Source organism: Theropithecus gelada, chromosome 18 (genome assembly GCF_003255815.1).
Source record: "Theropithecus gelada isolate Dixy chromosome 18, Tgel_1.0, whole genome shotgun sequence".
Lineage (NCBI taxonomy): Eukaryota > Metazoa > Chordata > Mammalia > Primates > Cercopithecidae > Theropithecus > Theropithecus gelada.
In genome coordinates, this window is record NC_037686.1 from 5,496,084 (window position 1) to 5,517,028 (window position 20,945).

At 36.7% G+C, this 20,945-nt stretch overlaps 1 protein-coding gene across 3 annotated transcripts in view; it reads right to left on the reverse strand.

Moving 5' to 3' along the window:
* Positions 1-20,945, reverse strand: part of PTPRM (protein tyrosine phosphatase, receptor type M) — an 840,737-nt gene that overhangs the window by 464,822 nt on the left and 354,970 nt on the right. For all 3 annotated transcript variants that reach the window (XM_025365055.1, XM_025365057.1, XM_025365054.1), the window contains exon 5: positions 8,697-8,812. In XM_025365055.1, the coding sequence (XP_025220840.1) occupies positions 8,697-8,812 (116 nt within the window). The remainder of the gene's footprint in view (positions 1-8,696; positions 8,813-20,945) is intronic.

Below are 20,945 nucleotides of genomic sequence, written 5' to 3' on the forward strand. Positions count from 1 at the left end.
CCATGAAAATCACTGTAGGTTATAAAAATATCAAGGTTTCCCTCTTTTCTCTCAGAAAAAGGTCTAAAATTATCTGAGCTAAAAAACAAAATGTGAGCAATTTATTAGACTGGAGAAACATAATTTTTTCATGATTGTGTAGCTCATACCCAGCTTGGTGGAATTATATGTCAAACTCTCAAAGCAAAAAGAAAAAATCAATTTCTAGGCCAACAGCTAAGAAACCATTAATTCTAAGTACTTTTTTTTAATGAAAATTAAACTCCTCAAAGTAAGAGCTCAAATGGAATTACATTCTTTACAAAAAGTGGATGGGGTACATTTAATTCATCTATTGCTATGACACAGGTATTGCCATTGTGCAGACTCAAATGGAATATCCTTATTACACGTATATGTCTTATGTTCATGGAGATCATGGGAAAAATAAAGGTGTATGTCTATAATGTTTAATGTGGATGCTACGGCAAGAAAGTTTTTAAAGGAAGAATTAAGAAAGAAGTTATAATTATGGCAGAATAAGAAAACCTAGGCAAAGGGCACAAGAAATGAAGGTTTAGGAACGATGACATATTGACCATATTGGCTTCTAAAATTACTCCAACATATGCGTGTTTTTATTCATCAGTTTTTGCAACTCTGCATGATATTTGCTATATATCCTGAAGCAGCAGAGGCACCACTACGTTCTATGTATTGCTCCTCTCATCAAAGACCATCCTCTGAACAGGAACTGTAGGCCTAAAGCAATCATCCCAGGGAGAAACGACTTCCTCTGTGCTTGTTTTCCTGCCCTAACTACAAATCTACTTTTGATGCTCACCTGAAGGAGCTACACGATTTGTTTGGGTAGTCAGTAAGCCCCATGCATTAGTAGGTATTCACTGAGCATTTTGCTATGTGACAAGTACTAGTCTGGGTCCTCAGTTGTAGCAGTGTTTTTAACAGCATAGCAGTCCCCCCTGTTCCATGGGAGATACATTTCAAGACCCCTAGTGGATGCCTGAAAACATGGATAGCTTCTGTCATGTCTTGCACACACAAACTTAATGCCTCCTTGTACATCTTAACTAAGCACTTACCACGCACTGTGGCTGTAAACTTTTGCAGTCTGAGGTACAACAGCAAAACTAGAACGAATTTCTTTTTCTTCACAATTTCAGGTATAGAAAATTCTTTCTTACTGTAGATCTTAGCAAGCAGTGCATACAATTTTTTTCTTTCCTGATTAAGTTGAGCACTTTCACCTTCTCACTTAAAGGAAGCACTTGATGCCTTCTCTTTGGCATACCCAGATTGGCATCACTACTCCTGTGCTTTGGGGCAATGGTTAAGTAAAGTAAGGGTGACTTGAACACAACACTGTGATCCTGAGACAGCCTATCTGATAACCAAGACACCTCCTCAGTAACTAGTGGGTGGGTAGTGGGATTTGTTGGACAAAGGGATGATTCATGTCCTCAGTGGGACAGGGTGGGAAGAGGAACTTTTCATCGTGCTGCTCAGAATGCTGCACAATTTAAAACTTATGAATTGTTTATTTCTGGAATTTTCCATTTGACATTTTTGAATGACATTTTCATTGACCACAGGTAACAGAAACCATGGAACGTGAAAATCTCAGATAAGAGGGTACTACTGTACTTTAAAGTAATATCATCTGATTTCCTTTTCTATTGTATGAACTAATGCATATTATGGAATAATTTTAAAAGGCTATTCCGGTACATTACTTACAATAAATGCCAAGCTCTGCTAGCAAAACAGTAAAACTCTCAATTATATTGTGCTATGATGGATTTTAAAGTTCTAAATTCAACACAGGTAAATCACAGTAAATCTGAGACTATTAGGTTAAAAGGCTAATATCTGAGATGCAAGATCATTCAGTGAAGAAAAATGTCCAAGAGAAAAAATTCATGCATTTGTAAATAAATAACACAATACTTGTACGTAAGTATAAACATGTACATATATACAGACATAAATATATTAGACATATAAAACTGACTTTCACTAATAAAATGGAGTTAACTATAATAAACATAAAAACCGGATGTACAACTGCACAAAAGTTTCCTCCATTTTCTGGGTCTCTGTTTTCTCGTCAATAAAATTAGGAATTTAATTTAAAGATTGCTCCAAATTCAGGTTACATAATTGTATAATTTTAAAAAGTAAGATATTTAAAAATGGTAGGGACCTCTAACAACTGTGAGAAAGTGGTTATTTTCCAGGTTTCCACTGCCAACTGCTATTCACTCAACATACGCACCTCAAATCCTAGCCTGATCAAAGATCCTGTTCAGACATTTCTCAAAAGAAGACCTTCATACAGCCAACAAACACATGAAAAAATGCTCATCATCACTGGCCATCAGAGAAATGCAAATCAAAACCACAATGAGATACCATCTCACACCAGTTAGAATGGCGATCATTCAAAAGTCAGGAAACAACAGGTGCTGGAGAGGATGTGGAGAAATAGGAACACTTTTACACTGTTGGTGGGATTGTAAACTAGTTCAACCATTATGGAAAACAGTATGGCGATTCCTCAAGGATCTAGAACTAGATGTACCATATGACCCAGCCATCCCATTACTGGGTATATACCCAAAGGATTATAAATTATGCTGCTATAAAGACACATGCACACGTATGTTTATTGCAGCACTATTCACAATAGCAAAGACTTGGAATCAACCCAAATGTCCATCAGTGACAGATTGGATTAAGAAAATGTGGCATATATACACCATGGAATACTATGCAGCCATAAAAAAGGATGAGTTTGTGTCCTTTGTAGGGACATGGATGCAGCTGGAAACCATCATTCTTAGCAAACTATCACAAGAACAGAAAACCAAACACCGCATGTTCTCACTCATAGGTGGGAACTGAACAATGAGATCACTTGGACTCAGGAAGGGGAACATCACACACCGGGGCCTATCATGGGGAGGGGGGAGGGGGGAGGGATTGCATTGGGAGTTATACCTGATGTAAATGACGAGTTGATGGGTGCAGCAGACCAACAAGGCACAAGTATACATATGTAACAAACCTGCACGTTATGCACATGTACCCTACAACTTACAGTATAATAATAATAAATTAATTTTAAAAAAAAAAGAGCCCTAAGGGTTACCAATGAGTTAAAATATTTTGCAAATCATTTATGACACCATTAAATATAAGTGGTTCTGTTTAAAAAAAAAAAAACAAAGATCCTGTTCATCCTTTGTTGAAAAGACATCACTCCTCCCTCCCTGTCTTCTGCTCTTTGTCCGGGAGGCAGAACTTTTGTATTTCCCACCAACCCTGAATGTAATATGGTTGCTAAGAAGAGTAAGGAATGCAGGAACTTCCACAATGATTACAAGAAATAAATTAAAGAGCAGAAGTTACAAAAACACCAAAATGGGACCACAGGCAGGGAAGAGGAAGGCAGTGGCCCCCATGCCACAGATCTTGCAACTGCACATGCATGAGTCATCTATAGGTACATAAACACTAGCTAGCATTAGTTATCACCTTCATTTACTGGAAAGTATTATAAACAGGAAGTCCTGAGAGAAACAAGCAAATGTAGACAAATAATATTTGGAATACTGAAGAAAGAACAATAAAGGCTTTAATACAACCATACATGGCTTAAAGGTCAGTGACTACATAAAAAATATACAACCTCAGAAGTTGCCCATCAACAAACAGAAGTTATTTATTTTTATTTATTTATTTATTTTTGAGACGGAGTGCAGCAGCACAATCTCGGCTCACTGCAACCTCCGCCTCCCAGGTTCAAGCAATTCTCCTGCCTCAGCCTTCTGAGCAGCTGGAACTACAGGCATGTGCCACTGCACCCAGCTAATTTTTGTGTTTTTAGTAGAGACAGGGTTTCACAATGTTGACCAGGATGATCTCGATCTCCTGACCTCGTGATCCACTCGCCCCACCCTCTCAAAGTGCTGGGATTACAGGCGTGAGCCACTGCAGCCAGCCACGACAGTATTTTTAAAAGTATAAAAGTGTACAGAAAGTATAAAAAGAAAATCCCAAATTCCATTTTCTCTTTTCAGTATTATATATATATATACACACACACACAGAGTATATGTATACAGACTCTGAGATATTTTCAAAATGTGGGCTCAGAAAGTGATCGGAAAGTTGATAGAAAAAATTACGGTAATATTTTGGGTACTTGAATGATTTCCACAAATACATTTAATTTTAGTATCTCACACTGTTGCAGTCCGTGTTTATATGAATAGATTGCCATATCCGATAGCATATCACAAGTATCTTCAAGAACTGCAGTGCATATAGGTTTTTCAATACAATAAAAGGGTTCTACAGATGTTGTCTTCCTACCGTCTGGAAAATTTTTTAAAGTATTTTACAGCTGTAATGATGGATGCGCTCACATACTGGGTCTTATTCTTTCGTTCAGTGTTCTAGAAAAAGCAATCCCACTCAGCAACATAACCTGTGTGGTCCACAGATGAGATGAAGAAAATATAAACAGATGGGACACATCTGTTAATCACAAACATTTCTTCATTAGTGTCATCATCAGATTTATTTATGTTATGTTATTGTCAAAGACTCTGACAGGGATTATATTTAATCTAAACTAAAAAAAATCAAAACCTTGGCCATTTTTCACAGGTATGGATCAATATGACATGCAATACATATAAACATTATTTTCTATGGTCAGGATGGCACCTTGATACTAACGATGTAATACTGGTCACACCCAAATTCTTCTATCAAAACATAAGTGCATAACGCCTATTCACCTACCTTCCAAATACAAGAAGACGGTATAGTAGAGTGGAATTACTTAGAGGTGAAATAAAAAGTAAATAAACAGAGTTGTACTACTACTAGCTATGCCATTTTTCCTTGTGATCTAGGAGAATTCTATACTTCCAACTCCTCTTCTATAAAACAGATAAACCACCATGGGATACAACCATGAAACTCTGTGCAGAATGCCTATTGTGGGCCTCAGAGGACTTCAACACAAGTAGTAAAAATTATTGTAAATAGGTCGGGCATGGTGGCTCACCCCTGTAGTCCCAGCACTTTGGGAGGCCGAGGCAGGTGGATCGCTTGAGCCCGTAAGTTTGAGACCAGCCTAGGCAACATGGTGAGAACCTGTACAAAAAATTAGCCAGGCATGATGGTGCATGCCTGTAGTCCCAGTTACCCAGGAGGCTGAGATGGGAGGATCATCTAAGCCCAGGTGGTCAAGGCTGCAGTGAGCTGAGATCATGCCACTGTACTCCAGCCTAGGTGACAGAGTGAGACTCTGTCTCAAAAAAATATTGTAAACGATTATATTCAAAAACACCAAAGTACCCCCAAACAAAGATGTGTTATTAATTTCTAAATATTGTCTCACTCTTGAGAGAGATTCGAATCACAGAAAAACCTAAAAATACGTTTTTTCTTCAATCTTCTGCGTGGATATCAGGATTATTTTGAGGACCTATATGAGTTTACATGCAGACCTGGTCCATGATGAAAGGTTTACATGTCTCCACAACCTCTAAAGAATAGCCTGAGAAAATGTTTGAGGGGGAGTGAGGGGTCCTAGGCAAGAGGGCAGGAAGGGCTCTGCCAAACCAGCATCTGCTGAAAACCCTCATCACTACTGGAAACTGCTTTGTAAACATATAGATTAATAGAAACTACACTTGCAGGTGAAGGACACAGGTCTTATTTCATAAGCTATTAATAAAATAAACATTTGCTCACAAAATGCCTACCCAACCAGGGAAAATAAATTATTGAACAGTAAAATTATTCTAACATCACAAAGACTCACTAACCAAATGGTGTCCTGATTCCAGGACAAAGTAAGTTTCAGTAAAAAGCTCAAAGTCACAACAGTTCTATCTGTGTCATCTTCTTGACAGTGCAGTGTAGAAAGCTGCAGTGCAATAAATGGTCACCGAAGACAAGAGGGGTCAGAGAAGACTGAGCAAGATAAAAAGAAAGGCATTAAGGGACTGACTGTGAAAACAACTACCAACACTATCGTTCAAATCTAATAAGAAAAAATTCAAAGATCAATACATGGAAAATTAAACATCAGGGTCAAATTGAGGCAACTGAATACAGGAACCAGTTCTACGCTATGTCTGCCTTCTGTCTTTCCTGATTTGGAATGTGTGTTGTATTTTGCTTCATACTAGTAATTTCCAACCCTGGGTGTACACTGGAATCACTTGGAGAGTCTTTAATAAATCATTGCATGCTGGGCCCCAATCTAGACCAATTAAATGAGAATCTGGAAATAGGAAAGACATTTGTGAAAAAAAACCAAACCAAAACAAAACAAAACCCTTCCGAGTTGTTCTATAGTAGAGTCAGGGCTGAGAACTTTGCAGTTAGACCCTTTTTTTTAACCCCAAAATTGTAAGTAGCTTTCTCCAAACCACATGACAAATTATCTTTAAAACAAAGTTCCTGAATGTATAGGAAGTAGCGAAAGATTTCCAACCCAAATAAGTGCTCAAGTTTAAGTAGGAGTACACCAAGTCCAGGACATCTGCAAAAATAAAAAGAGCAAATCATGTCCTCACAAACCTGTAAATTCTTGGGAATATCTAAGATGACTCTGTTGAGGAAAGAGTTTAGACTTAATACAGTATTTATATTATATTCTCTAGACTTAATATAGTATTAATATTGTATTCTCTCAAGTAATATTATCATAAATATTATAAGCAAAACATATTTTTCCACAAATAATTAAGATTTCTAGAAATAAATCAAAGGAACAAATAGTTTCATTTTTATAAGGTGCTTAATACTTTGTGGAAAATGTCAATAAGATGTTTGTCTCATCAGTTACCACAGATGGCCAATCTTGATTGTGTTTGATACCAATAGCCATTATCTAAGAAAACAATTCTGAATTGTAACATCAAGAGTTTAAAACAACTGGGAAGTGGATTAGAAAGAGAAAAAGAAATTGAACACTGAAGACAGTTTTCACAAGCTGCAAAATGTTCTTACGTTAACAGTTACAAAACTTCTACAAAGAAGAAAGTAAAGATGAACTCGGAATATACAATATAATCCTGTGCATACACTTCCTGGCCAGCAATGTCTCTAAAAGGGACAGTAGGATATGAAAAAAAGAGAGTGACACGGGGCAGAGGGGTGGAGCATCCTGACAGAAAACAAGAAGTCTCTCCAAAATGCATTTCCCATCTGACAATCCATTGCTGATTAATCTTGGGACAGTACATTCAAGTATCTCCCATTTTCCCCAGAAACAGAGGAATAAAAATACTACTGGGCTGCACGCAGCGGCTCACACCTGTAATCCCAGCACTTTAGGAGGCCAAGGAAGGAGGATCACTTGAGGCTAGGAGTTTGAGACCAGACTGGGCAATAAGGGAGAATCCATCCCTATAAAAATGACAAAATAATTACTCAAGTATGGTTGCATGTGCCTGTAGTACCAGCTACTTGGGATGCTGAGGCAGGAGGATCACTTGATCCCAGGAGGTTGAATGAGCCATGATGTTACCATTCTACTGCAGCCTGGGCAACAGAGAGAGACCCTGTCTCTAAGACAAATATAAAACAAAGCAAAGAACTACTGATCTACATTGCAGTGATTAAAAGGAATAAAGGATTTAAAAATTGTATACAGAGTGTCACACAAAGTTACCCATCACAATCATAATTACACTGCGAGGCATGACAGGAGGTGGAGAGACAGCACGTGCAGAGACAAGGCCAGCACGCATAATGGAGTGGAAGCCGGTGTGGTGTGGAACACAACCGCATACACAGAAGGGTTAAAACCCAAAGGACAGTTCAACTCAGTAGCAAACTAAAAATAAATAGATAATACTTTTTTTGAAAAAAGAAACCCACACAAAACAAAACAAGGAAGGATAAGGACAAAAAATCAACACCACTCAAGATGAAAAATGAGCAGCCTCCAGATTAATGCTTAAAAGGAAGAAACAAGAATGCAATTGGAGAATACTAAGGTGAGGGAAACCTCAGACCTAGAGCTTAAAGAAGTGGGTGGCATTCTGGTTAGAAGGGACAGGTAATTTAATCCCACTCATTCTGTCAGGATTCTTGAGAGCATGGATCTATCCATGCAACCCTCTGCCATGCAAAACACATATGGTGGAATTTGAATAAATATAAAACAAGTCACACAATTGAACATTACACCAAAAAATTTAATTAAAAACTCAAAATAAAATATGTATTAATTTCTAAGTTTAAACTTACAGTTTGGAAATGCAAATGACAAAAAGGCCTATGAAGTGTGGTGTGGTGTGTGTGTGTGTGTGTGTGTGTGTGTAAGAGAGAGAGAGAGATTCTTTAGATTTTTCTCAAGAGGAGGACTTAGGAGAAGAGTGCTACATTTTGTAATTTAATAAACTGCCATATAAGTCATTTGACAATCAGATCTTCCAAGCAAGATAACTAAGCATAAGCAAAGGGGAAAAAAAGGAAATTCACAAAAGGTGCATAAACAAAAATAATTAGCTTTTATAGATTACTAAGTAATCTGGCTACTTATTAACAAAGAAGGAGACTCTTATACTAGGATCTGAGTCTGTTTCTCTGGGTTCCTCCTCCAGGGTGAATGTATTCTTCCTGCTGGACTCTCATCAACAGGTGAAAATGAGTTACTGTACCTGTAGCCAGAGCCTGTCTCCTGCCACGGTCCTGCCGATGGCACTGCACTGGAAGGTAGCAAATTGGCCGGCGTTAACTTCCACATTCTGAATCCGTAGGAAGTGAGGAGTCCTGGCTACATAAAGAAAAAGAATGAAAGATGTTAGAAGTGGCGATTTGTAACTAATGTATGTCTTCTTCAATCTACCTGCAATTTCTGGCCTTTCGATTTTGTTCACCTTGGGGAAAAAAAAAATGCTTTTGCTTATATGAGCTTTAAGTATTTAACATAATTTTTAAAAATATCATAAAAAGTTTTGGTATGTTGTGTAAAAGAATAACAGAAAGCCAAGCATTCTGGAATAGAACGAAACAGAAAGAAGATATTTTATTGTTCCTGCTGTGCAAATTATCATAGCTCAGCAGTCTTCTTGTAATAACAGGTCTGTATTAATAAAGATTAAACTGAAACCTAATTGATGTTTTGAACAAAAACATATTAGATATTTATACCAGCAACATGAAAAGAACAGTAAGAAGTTAAATGATGTTATCAAGGAAGCTTTTCAAGCCAAGTACACAGCTGTACATAATATATATTTTAATACCACTAACTGGTATGCAGCATTACTTATGTAATATTTTTCAGCTGCCAAAAATACTATTTCTTTAGACATGCTCTGTGAAATGATGCTGAGACTGCCATAGCATGGCAATGTTTGCTGATTCTTATTTCCAATTCAAGAACTAAGGATTCCAAATGGTGAACACCATTGTCTAGTAATGTACATTGTCCATATGGAACAGCTGTCGAAATAAAGGATTATTCCTACTTGGTATGAGAAGCAATTTCTGCATCACACTGAAAACAGGTGTCCAGGAACTAGAATGATAAATCAGGACTTAAATTTTATGAAAATTCTACTTTTAGGAAAACATTCCCTTATTATAACAATGATAGAGTGAAAGAGTAACAAAGCGGGAAGGGTGGGCACAGAAAAGGAAGCAAAGAGTATAATCATACTTTCTGGGAGAGACAGATAAATCTGGCTAATAACTAGAATACATCTGTTATGCCTTGCCAGCTTTTTCCCACTGCCAATGTGTCTTCAGCCATGTCTAGGCAGCTTCAAAAAAGGGTGCCCCACTACTGGGTAGCAAAAGATTACAACTAGGGCTCGTATTAGCCTGGGCAGAACGTAATTAGGAATGGAAGTTGAGTTACTACCAAAGAACAAAGAAAAACTTAATTTAATGTCAAAAACACAGAGGAAAGCCCCATTATTAATTTGGAGGCCACTAATAATTCAGACAAAGTATTCATGATGCTCAGCATACAAAATATTCTAAATAACTTCCAATAAAGCAATAGAACCATGGACCATTGTTTCTTAATACTAATATATTAACATATAACTCTATGATCTCTGCTTTTCACCGACTTCATCAAATTACCCCTTGCTCAAGAATAACATAATTCTGTGTTTTTAAAAGATCTCTGTAAAAAGTCCCTAAATGAATTTCTCTTTTAGTCTTTGTTCCTGAAATACTCAAAGACCCATTGTTTTTAGAAAATGGAACAAGGTAACCTTTATCGGGTACTTGTGCACCAGAAACTTTTCCACTGACTACTCACAAACCTTCTGTGAGGGAGATATTTTCTCCATTTCCAAGAGGGGGAACACTTGTGGGTACTTGGCTAGTAAGTGTCCGAAGAAGAACAAACTCCAGTATATCCAGTTCCAAACCCCAGGCTCGGTTTACGAAGCCACAGTGCCTCTCCCCAGACTTCCCACCATCTTTGCCTTTCCTTATCTCTTCATCCCACTTGCAGTGGCTCCCCTGTCTGCCTGCTGGAATTTTCAAGGTGTTTCTCAAATGCTGTTCCTTCCATGAAGCTTCTGCAGATTCGCTCACCTTGTGGTTAGGCCTTCTAATAGCACAACAGCCACAGCACTTGATGCAACAGAACTTGATGGTATCGCCTCACACTCAGCAAATACTCATTATCATCATTAAATTCATATTACTTAAAATTATTAAAACCATCCACCTATCCTTAAAGACTGTTCATTTTAGATTTCAATTTCTGTAAAATTCTACTCTCTCACTCTCATCTGACACTAATGAAATTTTTACCATATAAAAAAGTTATAATCATTATAATTTTAGGTTTACTTACACCACAAGTCCCCAACATGAATAGAGTTCACTAAAAATTTTAAGATTTGACTCAATTAATAGGAATATATTAGAAGCCAAAAGCTGTTTTCTTGTCAAGGAAATTTAAACAAATTTCTTCTAATAAATCCATTTTAGTACATGTGTCCTTAACTGGAAACATTAAAAAAAAAATCCCCCATGAAATAATTCTAAGCATACTCCCAAAGCTACGCAAGCTGAAACTGGATGACTTGATATAACTTCAAAAGATTAATCACCATCACCATATGGGCCCCTCAGAAAGCCCACTGGAATACCTGCCTCTTCCACATTCTGCTCCGGGAAGTAACCGTGGCTGTGACACTACCATCATCACTGAAGACGCTTCAAACCCAACATCCAGAAATCTCAATGGGCTGCCCTCTGGACTCAGAATCTGAGTTTATAGTTTGTTCCAACCATTATTCTTTGTTTTCTTTTTGTTTCCTTGCTCTAATCTAAATTCACTCTCTTTTATAGATCTCTTACCTTACAATTTATAACACAAATGTCTCTACACAGCAATCAACCTACTTTCTTTTTTTGAAGGAACTTCTACATGGGGAAAATACGGGGACCCATTCATATCCCCAGAGTTGGTATGAAGATTATTTTAAAGTGAAAACATTTGAGCAAAAGAAGATGTAGAAAGAAATCTTATCTGAACTTCAAGTATTTGACTAAAACACAGCTTTCCCAGAAAAAATAGTTGCCATTAACTCCCCTATAAGGGAGGTGCCTAATTCAGCTGCCAGGTAGACAAACTGCCTGTTGCCATTACCGTCAAAAAGCCCAATAGAACTTTCTACATTTTCCCACTGAAGCCCTAAAACCACACCCCAATCTTTTGTTAAATTTGGAATATAAATCTTTATCTCTGGGTATTTAGTGAGTTTTCCGTTGCTGGGAACTCTGGCCTGCAAATGAGAAAAAAAACTTTGCCTTTTCTGCATTTAATCTGTCTCTTTCAGTTAATTTGCAGATCCCCAACCACTGGACCCAAATCAGAAAAGGAAAAGTTTTCCTTCCAATAATATCTAAGGACAATGCTTTGAAGACTTCATTCCACATGCTGACCAACCCCCGCCTTCCACCTCCCTGTGAGGTGTTAAATGCTGAAGTTATCCAGCACACTAGAACATTAGGTTCTCTCCCTGGTGCTGGTCTCTCCAGTGGACTTCCCAGACACCTAATCCTGCTCTCCTCCAGCTACAGGTTACTACAGCAAGCTACGTCTCTAACACAAGGTGTCTGGGTGTGTAGCCATTTTTCATGATAACTTGGGTTAAAGGGATATTGCACTTGTGGCCACTATTCTAAAGTTTACCCCGCTCAGTTAAGCTGGTCAGTTCTGAGCCTGTGCTGAAGGGTTGTTAAATATTTATTTTCAGTATGACTCCTGGTGTATCGCAGCAGAATTATGCTACTAAAAGGTGGTGCTATTGGCACCTAGAAAGCAGAGGCTAGGGACACTGCTAAACATCCTAAAATGTGCAGGATAGCCCCCACCACAAACAATTAGCGGGTGCCAAAATCTCAGCAGCACCAAAGTTGAGAAACCCTAATATATATCATACATAAACAAGTTTACTGAAACATCCCCCATTATTGAACACTGACGTTTGCTTCCATTACATATAATACTAAGATAAAAGTTTTCATAATTAAAACCTTTATGTTTTCATAAGTTAAACTATTAGAAATTACTAATAAAAAAAATGCATTTTTGCCAGTTCTGAAATGGTGGCGTAGAAGCAAGTTGGCTTCACTCACTCCCACAAAAAATAAATAAATATACAGCACAGAGATTATCACCAGCAATAGCCGAGAACTCAAATATGAGGATGAGACTATTCCAGGAGTCAGATATATGAAAAATTTCTGAGCAGAGGGAAAAAACCAGACTTCAATATCTGTGAAACCCCAACCCCCAATCTGCCCAGCAGAAAGTATCCGGAAACTGTCCTCTGACTCATAATTTCTACATTGGAAAAAATGAGGTCAAAGTGGGTGAACAATTTCCCCACTATTTTGGATTGCCTGGCAGGAAATCTGTCCCTTCCCCAACCCAAAGGAAGCATCGAGAGTGCCTGAAGGGATTAATATTCCTAAGGACAGAGACAAAGGTAGGGCTCAGCAGGACTGCTGCCCCAGCATTAGAAACTTTCTCTGTAACTTGGCCAAAGGGATGCCAAATCAGAGTGGCTGTTAAGCAGTACCTCACTGTAGGAGAATTGTTCATCCTTTCTGCACAAACCCTTAACCAGCCTTCCCACACTACCAGTATATCCCTTTGGGGACCGTGCAAATTCAGGGAAAGTAGCACTCTCATTGTTTCCTATAACTGAGGCAAACCTTGGCTTAAGGTGTCACCTAGTGCCAAAAATTAGGCAGTAACCTAGCAGAGGAAAAAAAGGGAAATCAATAGGTAAATTACAAAGAAGCTCTAAGCAAACATGTCCAATAAAAACCAAAACAAGCCAGACTGGGAAGACTGGAATAAATAACCAACCCTTTAGTACAAAGACATAGACATACATCCACAAGAAACAAAAACAAATGAGGAACCACAGCCTCTACAAATGGACAAAGCAAGGAACCTGTGACTGATTTGAACAAGATGGTGATATGTGAACTTTATAACCAAAAACTCAAAATAGCCATTTTAAGGAAATTCACGGATCTCTAAGAAGCCACAGAAAAGCAATTCAGAAACTTATCAGAGAAAGTTAAAAAAAATTAAAAAATTAAAAAAAAAAAACAGAAATCTTGAAACTAAGAAATACATTTGCTGAATTTAAAAATTCATTAGGGGCTGGGCGCAGTGGCTCACGATTGTAATCACAGCACTTTGAGAGGCCAAGGAGGACAGATCACGAGCCCAGGAGATCGAGACCATCCTGGGTAACACTGTGAAACCCTGTCTCTACTAAAAATACAAAACATTAGCCGGGCGTGGTGGTAGGCGCCTGTAGTCCCACCTACTCGGGAGGCTGAGGCGGGAGAATGGCGTGAACCTGGGAGGCGGAGCTTGCAGTGAGCCGAGATCGCGTCACTGCACTCCAGCCTGGGCGACAGAATGAGACTCCATCTCGGGGGAAAAAAAAGAAAAAAAAAAAAAAAAATTTATTAGAGGCTCTTAACAACCGAATGGGTCAGCAAAGGAAACAATCAGTGAATGTGAAGACAGCTATTTGAAAATTTACAGTCAGAGGGGTAAAAAGAAAAAAAATGAAAAGGAACAAAGATTGTCTACAAAATACTGAAAAATACCTTAAATATCAAATTTAAGAATTATTGGTGCTCAAGAGGTAGCTGAGCAACAGCAGGGGGCAAAAAGCTTATTAAAAAAAAAAAATATTACAGAAAACTTTCCAAAACATGAAAGAGATAAATATCCAGGGACAGAAAGGTCAGAGAACACCAAACAGATTCAACTCAAATAAGACTACCCCAAAAGTTAGAAAGATTAGACTCTCAAAGGTCAAAGACAAAGAGAGCATCCTAAAAGCAGCAAGAGAAAAGAAGCAAATAACATATAAAGGAACCAGGGTTCATATGGCAACAGACCTAAGTAAAAACATGAATGTATAAGAAGACAATTTCAAAGTGTGGAAATTTTTTTTTAAATTGCCATCCAAGAATACTGTAGCCACTGAAGCTATCCATAGAAAAATAAAGGTCAGATAAAGTCTTACCCAGACAAACAAATTTGAGAAAATTCATCACTACTAGATCTATCTTACAATAAATGCTAAAGGGAATTCTTCAATACAAAAGGAAAAAAAAAAACACTAATGCGCAACAAGAAAACATGTAAAAGTATATAAAACCCACAGATAATATTAAATATACAGACAAATCCAGAATATTCTAACACTATAGCTGTGGTGTGCAATCCACTTGTAACTGTTATGAAGCCCAAAAGACAAACCTTTCAAAAACAGTAATAGGTATGGCAACCTGTTAAGAGATAGGCAATATGAAAATATGCAAATTGAAACAACATAAATTCAAAATGTGACGGGATGGAGTTAAAAGCATAAAAGCATTTTTTTCCATTTTTCTGTCCTTTTATTTGTCATCGAAGATAAGTTGTCATCTCTTTAAAATGACATATCTATAAGATATATTTTATAAGCCTAATTGTAACAACAATGCAAAACCTTTAATAGATTCATTAAATACAAAAAACAACAAATTACAACATGTGACCAGAGAAAATCACTTAACTACAGTATTAAGAAAGGTAGAAAGAAAGAGAAGAGCTACAAAACAACCAGAAATTAAGCAACAAAATGGCAGTAGTAAGTCTTTACTTAATAATGACATTGAATGTAAATGAACCAAATTATCCAACTAAAAGGCATAGAAAGGCTGAACATACAAAGAACCAAGACACAATTAAATTCTTCCTACAAGAAATCCACCTCAACTATAAAGGCACACACATAGGTAAGACAAAGTGAAGTGGGTGGAAAAAGATATTCCATCTAACTGGAAAACAAAAACGAGGAGGATTATCTATGTTTATTTCAGACAAAATAGAGTGCAAATCAAAGACTGTAAAAACAAAAAAGGTAATTAGATAATGATAAAGGGATTGTTAAGAGGATAAAACAATTATAAATATTATACACCCAACACCAGAGCTCCCAAGTATATAAAGCAAACATTAATAGATCTAAAGAGAGAAACTGTAATACAGTCATAGTAGGGAACATCAACAGACCAATCATTCAGACAGAAAGTCAACAGAGAAACATTAAATTACACACTACGCCAAATAGTCATAACTAACGTCTATGGAACATTTCACCCAAATGCTATGGAATACACTTTCTTTTCATAGTACATAGAACATTATCCAGAACAGAACATATCTTAGGTCAGAAAACAGGTCCCAACAAATTCAAAAGAGTGGAAATAATATGAAGTATCTTTTCTGACCTCAATGGAATAAAACTAGAAATCAATAACAAAAGGAACCTCAGAAAATACAAAAACACATGGAAATTTAAAAACATGCTAGTGAACAACCAACTGAAGAAATTAAGAAGAAAATCCCATAGGTTTAGGTATGTTGTATTTCTGTTATCATTTGTTTCAATAATTTTAAAAATGACAATACTACTCAAAAATTACAAATTCAGTGGAATCCCTATCAAAATACTAATGCTATTCTTAACAGAAATAGAAAATATAATGCTAAAATTTATATGGAACCAGAAAAGATTCCAAATAGCCAAAGCAAGCCTGAGCAAAAATAAAAAAGCTGGAGGCATCATACTACCTGATTTCAAAATGTAGTATAAAGCTTTAGTAACCAAAACAGCATGGTACCAGCATAAAAACAGACCCATAGATCAATGCAACAGAACAGAGAACTCAGTAATAAATCTATGCATTTGTAGCCAACTTGTCTTTGACAAAGGTGCCAAGAGTATACAACAAAGAAAGGACAGTCTCTTCAATAACTGCTGCTGGGAAAACAGGAGAACCATATGCAGAAAAAGGAAACTAGCCTCCTCTGTTTCAACATCTACAGAAGTAAAATCAAAATAGACCAAAGGTTTAAATCTAGGACCTGCAACTATGAAACTACTAGAAGAAAACACTGGTGAAACACTCCAGAACATTGGTCTGGGAAAAGATTTTTTGTGTACGACCTCAAGAGCAACCAAAACAAAAACAGACAAATGGGACTACATTAAGCTGAAAAGCTTCTACACAGCAAAGGAAACAATTAACAAAGTGAAGGGAGACCACGGAATGGGAGAAAATATTTGCAAACTATCCATTTGACAGAGGACTAATAATCAGAATATATAAGAAGCTCAAATAACTCAAGCAAAAATACAAACAGTCCAATTTAAAACTGGACATTCAAGTAGATGTCTTTAGATTCACTGATTCTTTCCTCTGCTTGACCCATTCTGTTGTTAAGAGCCTCTAATGAATTTTCCCATAAGACATGAAAATTGCTAACATGTACATGAAAAAAAATGTTCAACCTCACTAATCATCTGAGAAATGCAAGTCAAAACAAAAATGAGCTATCACATTACTCCACTTACAATGGTTTTTATCAAAATGAAAGGGAGTAACAGATACTGGTGAGCATGTGGAGAAAGGGGAACCCTTGTACAGTGTTGGTGGGAATATAAATTAGTATAGCCCCTATGAAAAACTGCATTGAGGTTTCTCAAAAAAACTAAAAATAGAACTACCACTAATTATCCAGCAATTCCACTACTTGGTATATATCCAAAAGAAAGGAAATCAATATATCAAAGAAAAATCTACACTCCTGTTTATTGCAGCACGATTCATAATTGCCAAAATATGGAGTCATCCTAAGTGTCCATCAACAAATAAGTAAATAAAATGTGATACACACACACACTCAAACACAAACACAATCTCTCATATTACCTTATGGAATATTATTCAGCCACAAAAAAGCATGAAATTCTGTATTTGCAGCAACATGGATGGTACTGGAAGGCCTTATGTTAACTGAAATAAGCCAAGGACAGAAAAACAAATACTGTGTATTCTCACTCTTATGTTGGAGCTAAAATAGTGGATTTCATGAAACTAAAGAGTAGATTAATGGTTACCAAAGTCTCGGATGGGTAGGGAGCGTGGGGGTGCAGGATGAACAGAAGTTGATTCATGGGTACAAATATACATGTATTAGAAATAAAATCTAGTGCTTGAAGATCAACGGGGTGACCACAGTTTGCAAAATCTACTGTATATTTCAAAATATCTAGAAGATAATAATAATTCAAATTTTTCTAGCATAAAGAAAAGACTATAGTTAAGATGATAGATATCCCAATTACACTGCTTCCATTTTACAAATTGTATACATGTATTAAATTATTACATATACCCCCAAATATACACTTATATATCAATTTTTTTTTTTTTTTTGAGACGGAGTCTCGCTCTGTCACCCAGGCTAGAATGCAGTGGCACGCGATGTCGGCTCACTGCAAAGCTCCACCTCCCGGGTTCATAAAATTTTCCTGCCTCAGCCTACGGAGTAGCTGGGACTACAGGCGCCCGCAACCACGCCTGGCTATTTTTTTTTTTTGTATGTTTAGTAGAGACAGGGTTTCACCGTGTTAGCCAGGATGGTCTAGATTTCCTGAGCTCGTGATCTGCCCGCCTCGGCCTCCCGAAGTGCTGGGATTACAGGCGTGCACCACCGCCCCTGGCCAAAAATAATTTTTAAAACACACATTTTAAAAGACATTTGGCACAAATTGTCAAACTGCTTTCCATGAAAGCTTATAACAATTCACATTTTTACCATCAGGGTATGAAAGATCTTTTTCACCACCTTTTCAAAAGTACTATTACTTTGTCATTCACTGCAGCATAGATGTGCCTAGAGTACATGATGTGAGTTAAGTGATAAAAGCCAGGCACAGAAGGACAAATACCACATTCTCACTCATGTAAGAGAGAACAAAAAGTTGACCTGAGAAGTCGAGAGTAGAATAGTGGTTACTGGGGGTAGGAAAAGTAGGGAGTAGAGGGACAAAGAGATGTTGGCTAATGAATACAAAATTACAGATAGATATAAGTATTAATAAAGTTACAGCGTTTTATAGTACTGTAGGGTGACTATAACTAACAATAATTTCTTGTATAGTTGCAAATACCTGTTAATAGAAGACAGGATATGGAATATTAATAGCACAAAAAAATGATAAATGTTTGAGGTGATAAGCTAATTAACCCTGAGTTGATCATTATGCATTGTATACATGTTTCAAAATGTCACTCTATACCTCACATATATGTACAATTATGTGCCAATTTATTTTTTTGGTCTTATTATTTAAAATAAAATAACATCTTTTTAAAAAAGAAAAGGACTCAGCTCTTTCCCCCTGTCTGCCATGTGAGGACACAACAAAAAAGATGGAAGTCTGCAACCCAGAAGAGGGTCCTCACCATAACCTGACCGTGTTGGCACCCTGATCTCAGACTTCCAGGCTCCAGAACTGTGAGAAGTATATTTCTGCTGTTTATTTTTAAAAATACAGTAAGTACTAACTTCTGTAATCTTTCTCGAGAAAGTTATAAAATGCATACACTCTGCTCTATCAGCAAACGTAATAGTCAAAAATAATGCGAATATGAGAACTGTCACTGGTTCCGCTAAAGGTGTGTTCATCCATGGTATGCCCAGTTTGGGAATACTACTTTCTTTTAAATTTTTGTATTTTAATGGATTTAAGGGGTCCATGTGCAGTTTTGTTCCTTGAATATACTGCATAGCAATGAAGTCTGGATTTTTAATGTACCCATCACCTGAATCATGTACGTTATTCACAATAGGTAATTTCTCATCACTCACCCCCTTCCCCATCCCACCTCTCAGGGTCTCCAATGTCTATTATTCTTCTATGTCCATATGTACACATTGTTTAGCTCCACTTGTAAGTGAACACGTGTAGGTTTTGTTTTTCTAAGTTATTTCACTTAAGATAATGACTGTGAGACCAGTTTCCTCCAAGAACGTGAAAGTCAAACTTTCTGCTGATGGTGTAAATTTTTTCAGTAAATATTAAAGGCTTATATAATCTTCAAAGCTTTTAAGATGCCTAGATTCCCCTGGTTTAGTGCTATAAATCCTAGAACCATTTTCAGGTGGCTAGCAGCTTAAGGCTGATACTATTTTCAGATTTGGATTTCCGCACATTTGTGTTCAAGCATCAATACTTCCTTCAGTCCTTTACTATCTCTGAATATATGCAAAAGTTCTTAAACCTAAATCTTCACAAAATTTTTTTATTTGTAAAATGGAGATTTTTTTAAAGTACCTATTTCGCAGTGTTGATATAAAGAACAAATAAGATGATGAAGCCAAGGCATTCTCTGTGCCTCGTACTTAGCCCTCAAAAATGTTCCTTACTATTTAGAATAACTGATCTATCACTGGAACCTGGAAAAGGACCCAAGAAAAAGAGCCTGACAGCCAGAAAAGTTTAGATCCCATGCTGAGCTGTATGCTCTGAACCTTGCAATACTACTTTAATTGTAACATCAGGTGTATACCACCTTTAGAATAGAAATTTCAATCTATCTCATATTCAGAAACAAATATTCTCTCTCTCTCTCCAAATTTATCGGCCCGTTTGTCTCCTGGATACCCTTTCAAAATGCTATGCCAGCTTTCTTCTAAAACCTGTAGGAGATTTAAAAACTAAATATCTTCCATGAATAACAAACAGGTTCTTAGTACAATTCTCCAATCCTCCCATCGCTTCCATATTCTTTGCTTCTTACTAAGAAAGAATAGAGGTTTTCAGGTATTAATTGATCTCAAATAAGCCTTTGATCCCAAAGTCAATAATTATCATTGACCAAGATATAAATCGTTCTGTAGATGTTTCATTATTACTGATTCTTCAAAGTCTGCATAAAAATACTAGCAACAAAATCAGAGAAGAGTAATTTGTGAGATCAAAGTGCAAACTAAAGTGGAACAAGAGGACTATGTCCTAACCCCCTTTTGCTTTAACTTACTTTTTAATGTAATGACATAGGTTGAAATGTACGGGATGCATGCCCAACCACCAGAATAAACAGAGTTAATATTTTTGTCTCTATTTGTGTAACATATCATCACAAACAAGGAAGCAAATTGCTGCCAAAAAGAGCAGCCTGGTACTGCTTACTCTAACACTGAGAACCAATATATTTTGCAAACATTTTTTGAATTTAACAATGGACATACAACTAAATTTCCCCATCTAGGATATCAATCATTTTAGCTATTTAGAGGTTTACCATTAGCAGCTAACTAATTCTAGCAAGTCTATCACAATGTAGTGCCTAATAAGAATATTAATAATAGCTAACATTAATTAAATTCTTAGAATGTGGTAAGCATTGTGATAAATTCTTTATGTACATTAACTAATGTAGTCCCTATATTTACTCAGTGAGAAAAACATTATTGTTATCTTCATTGTACAAATGAAATTATAGGTCAAAAAAAAGTCAAGTAATTATTGTGATAGAAGCAGAAAATTTTTCTC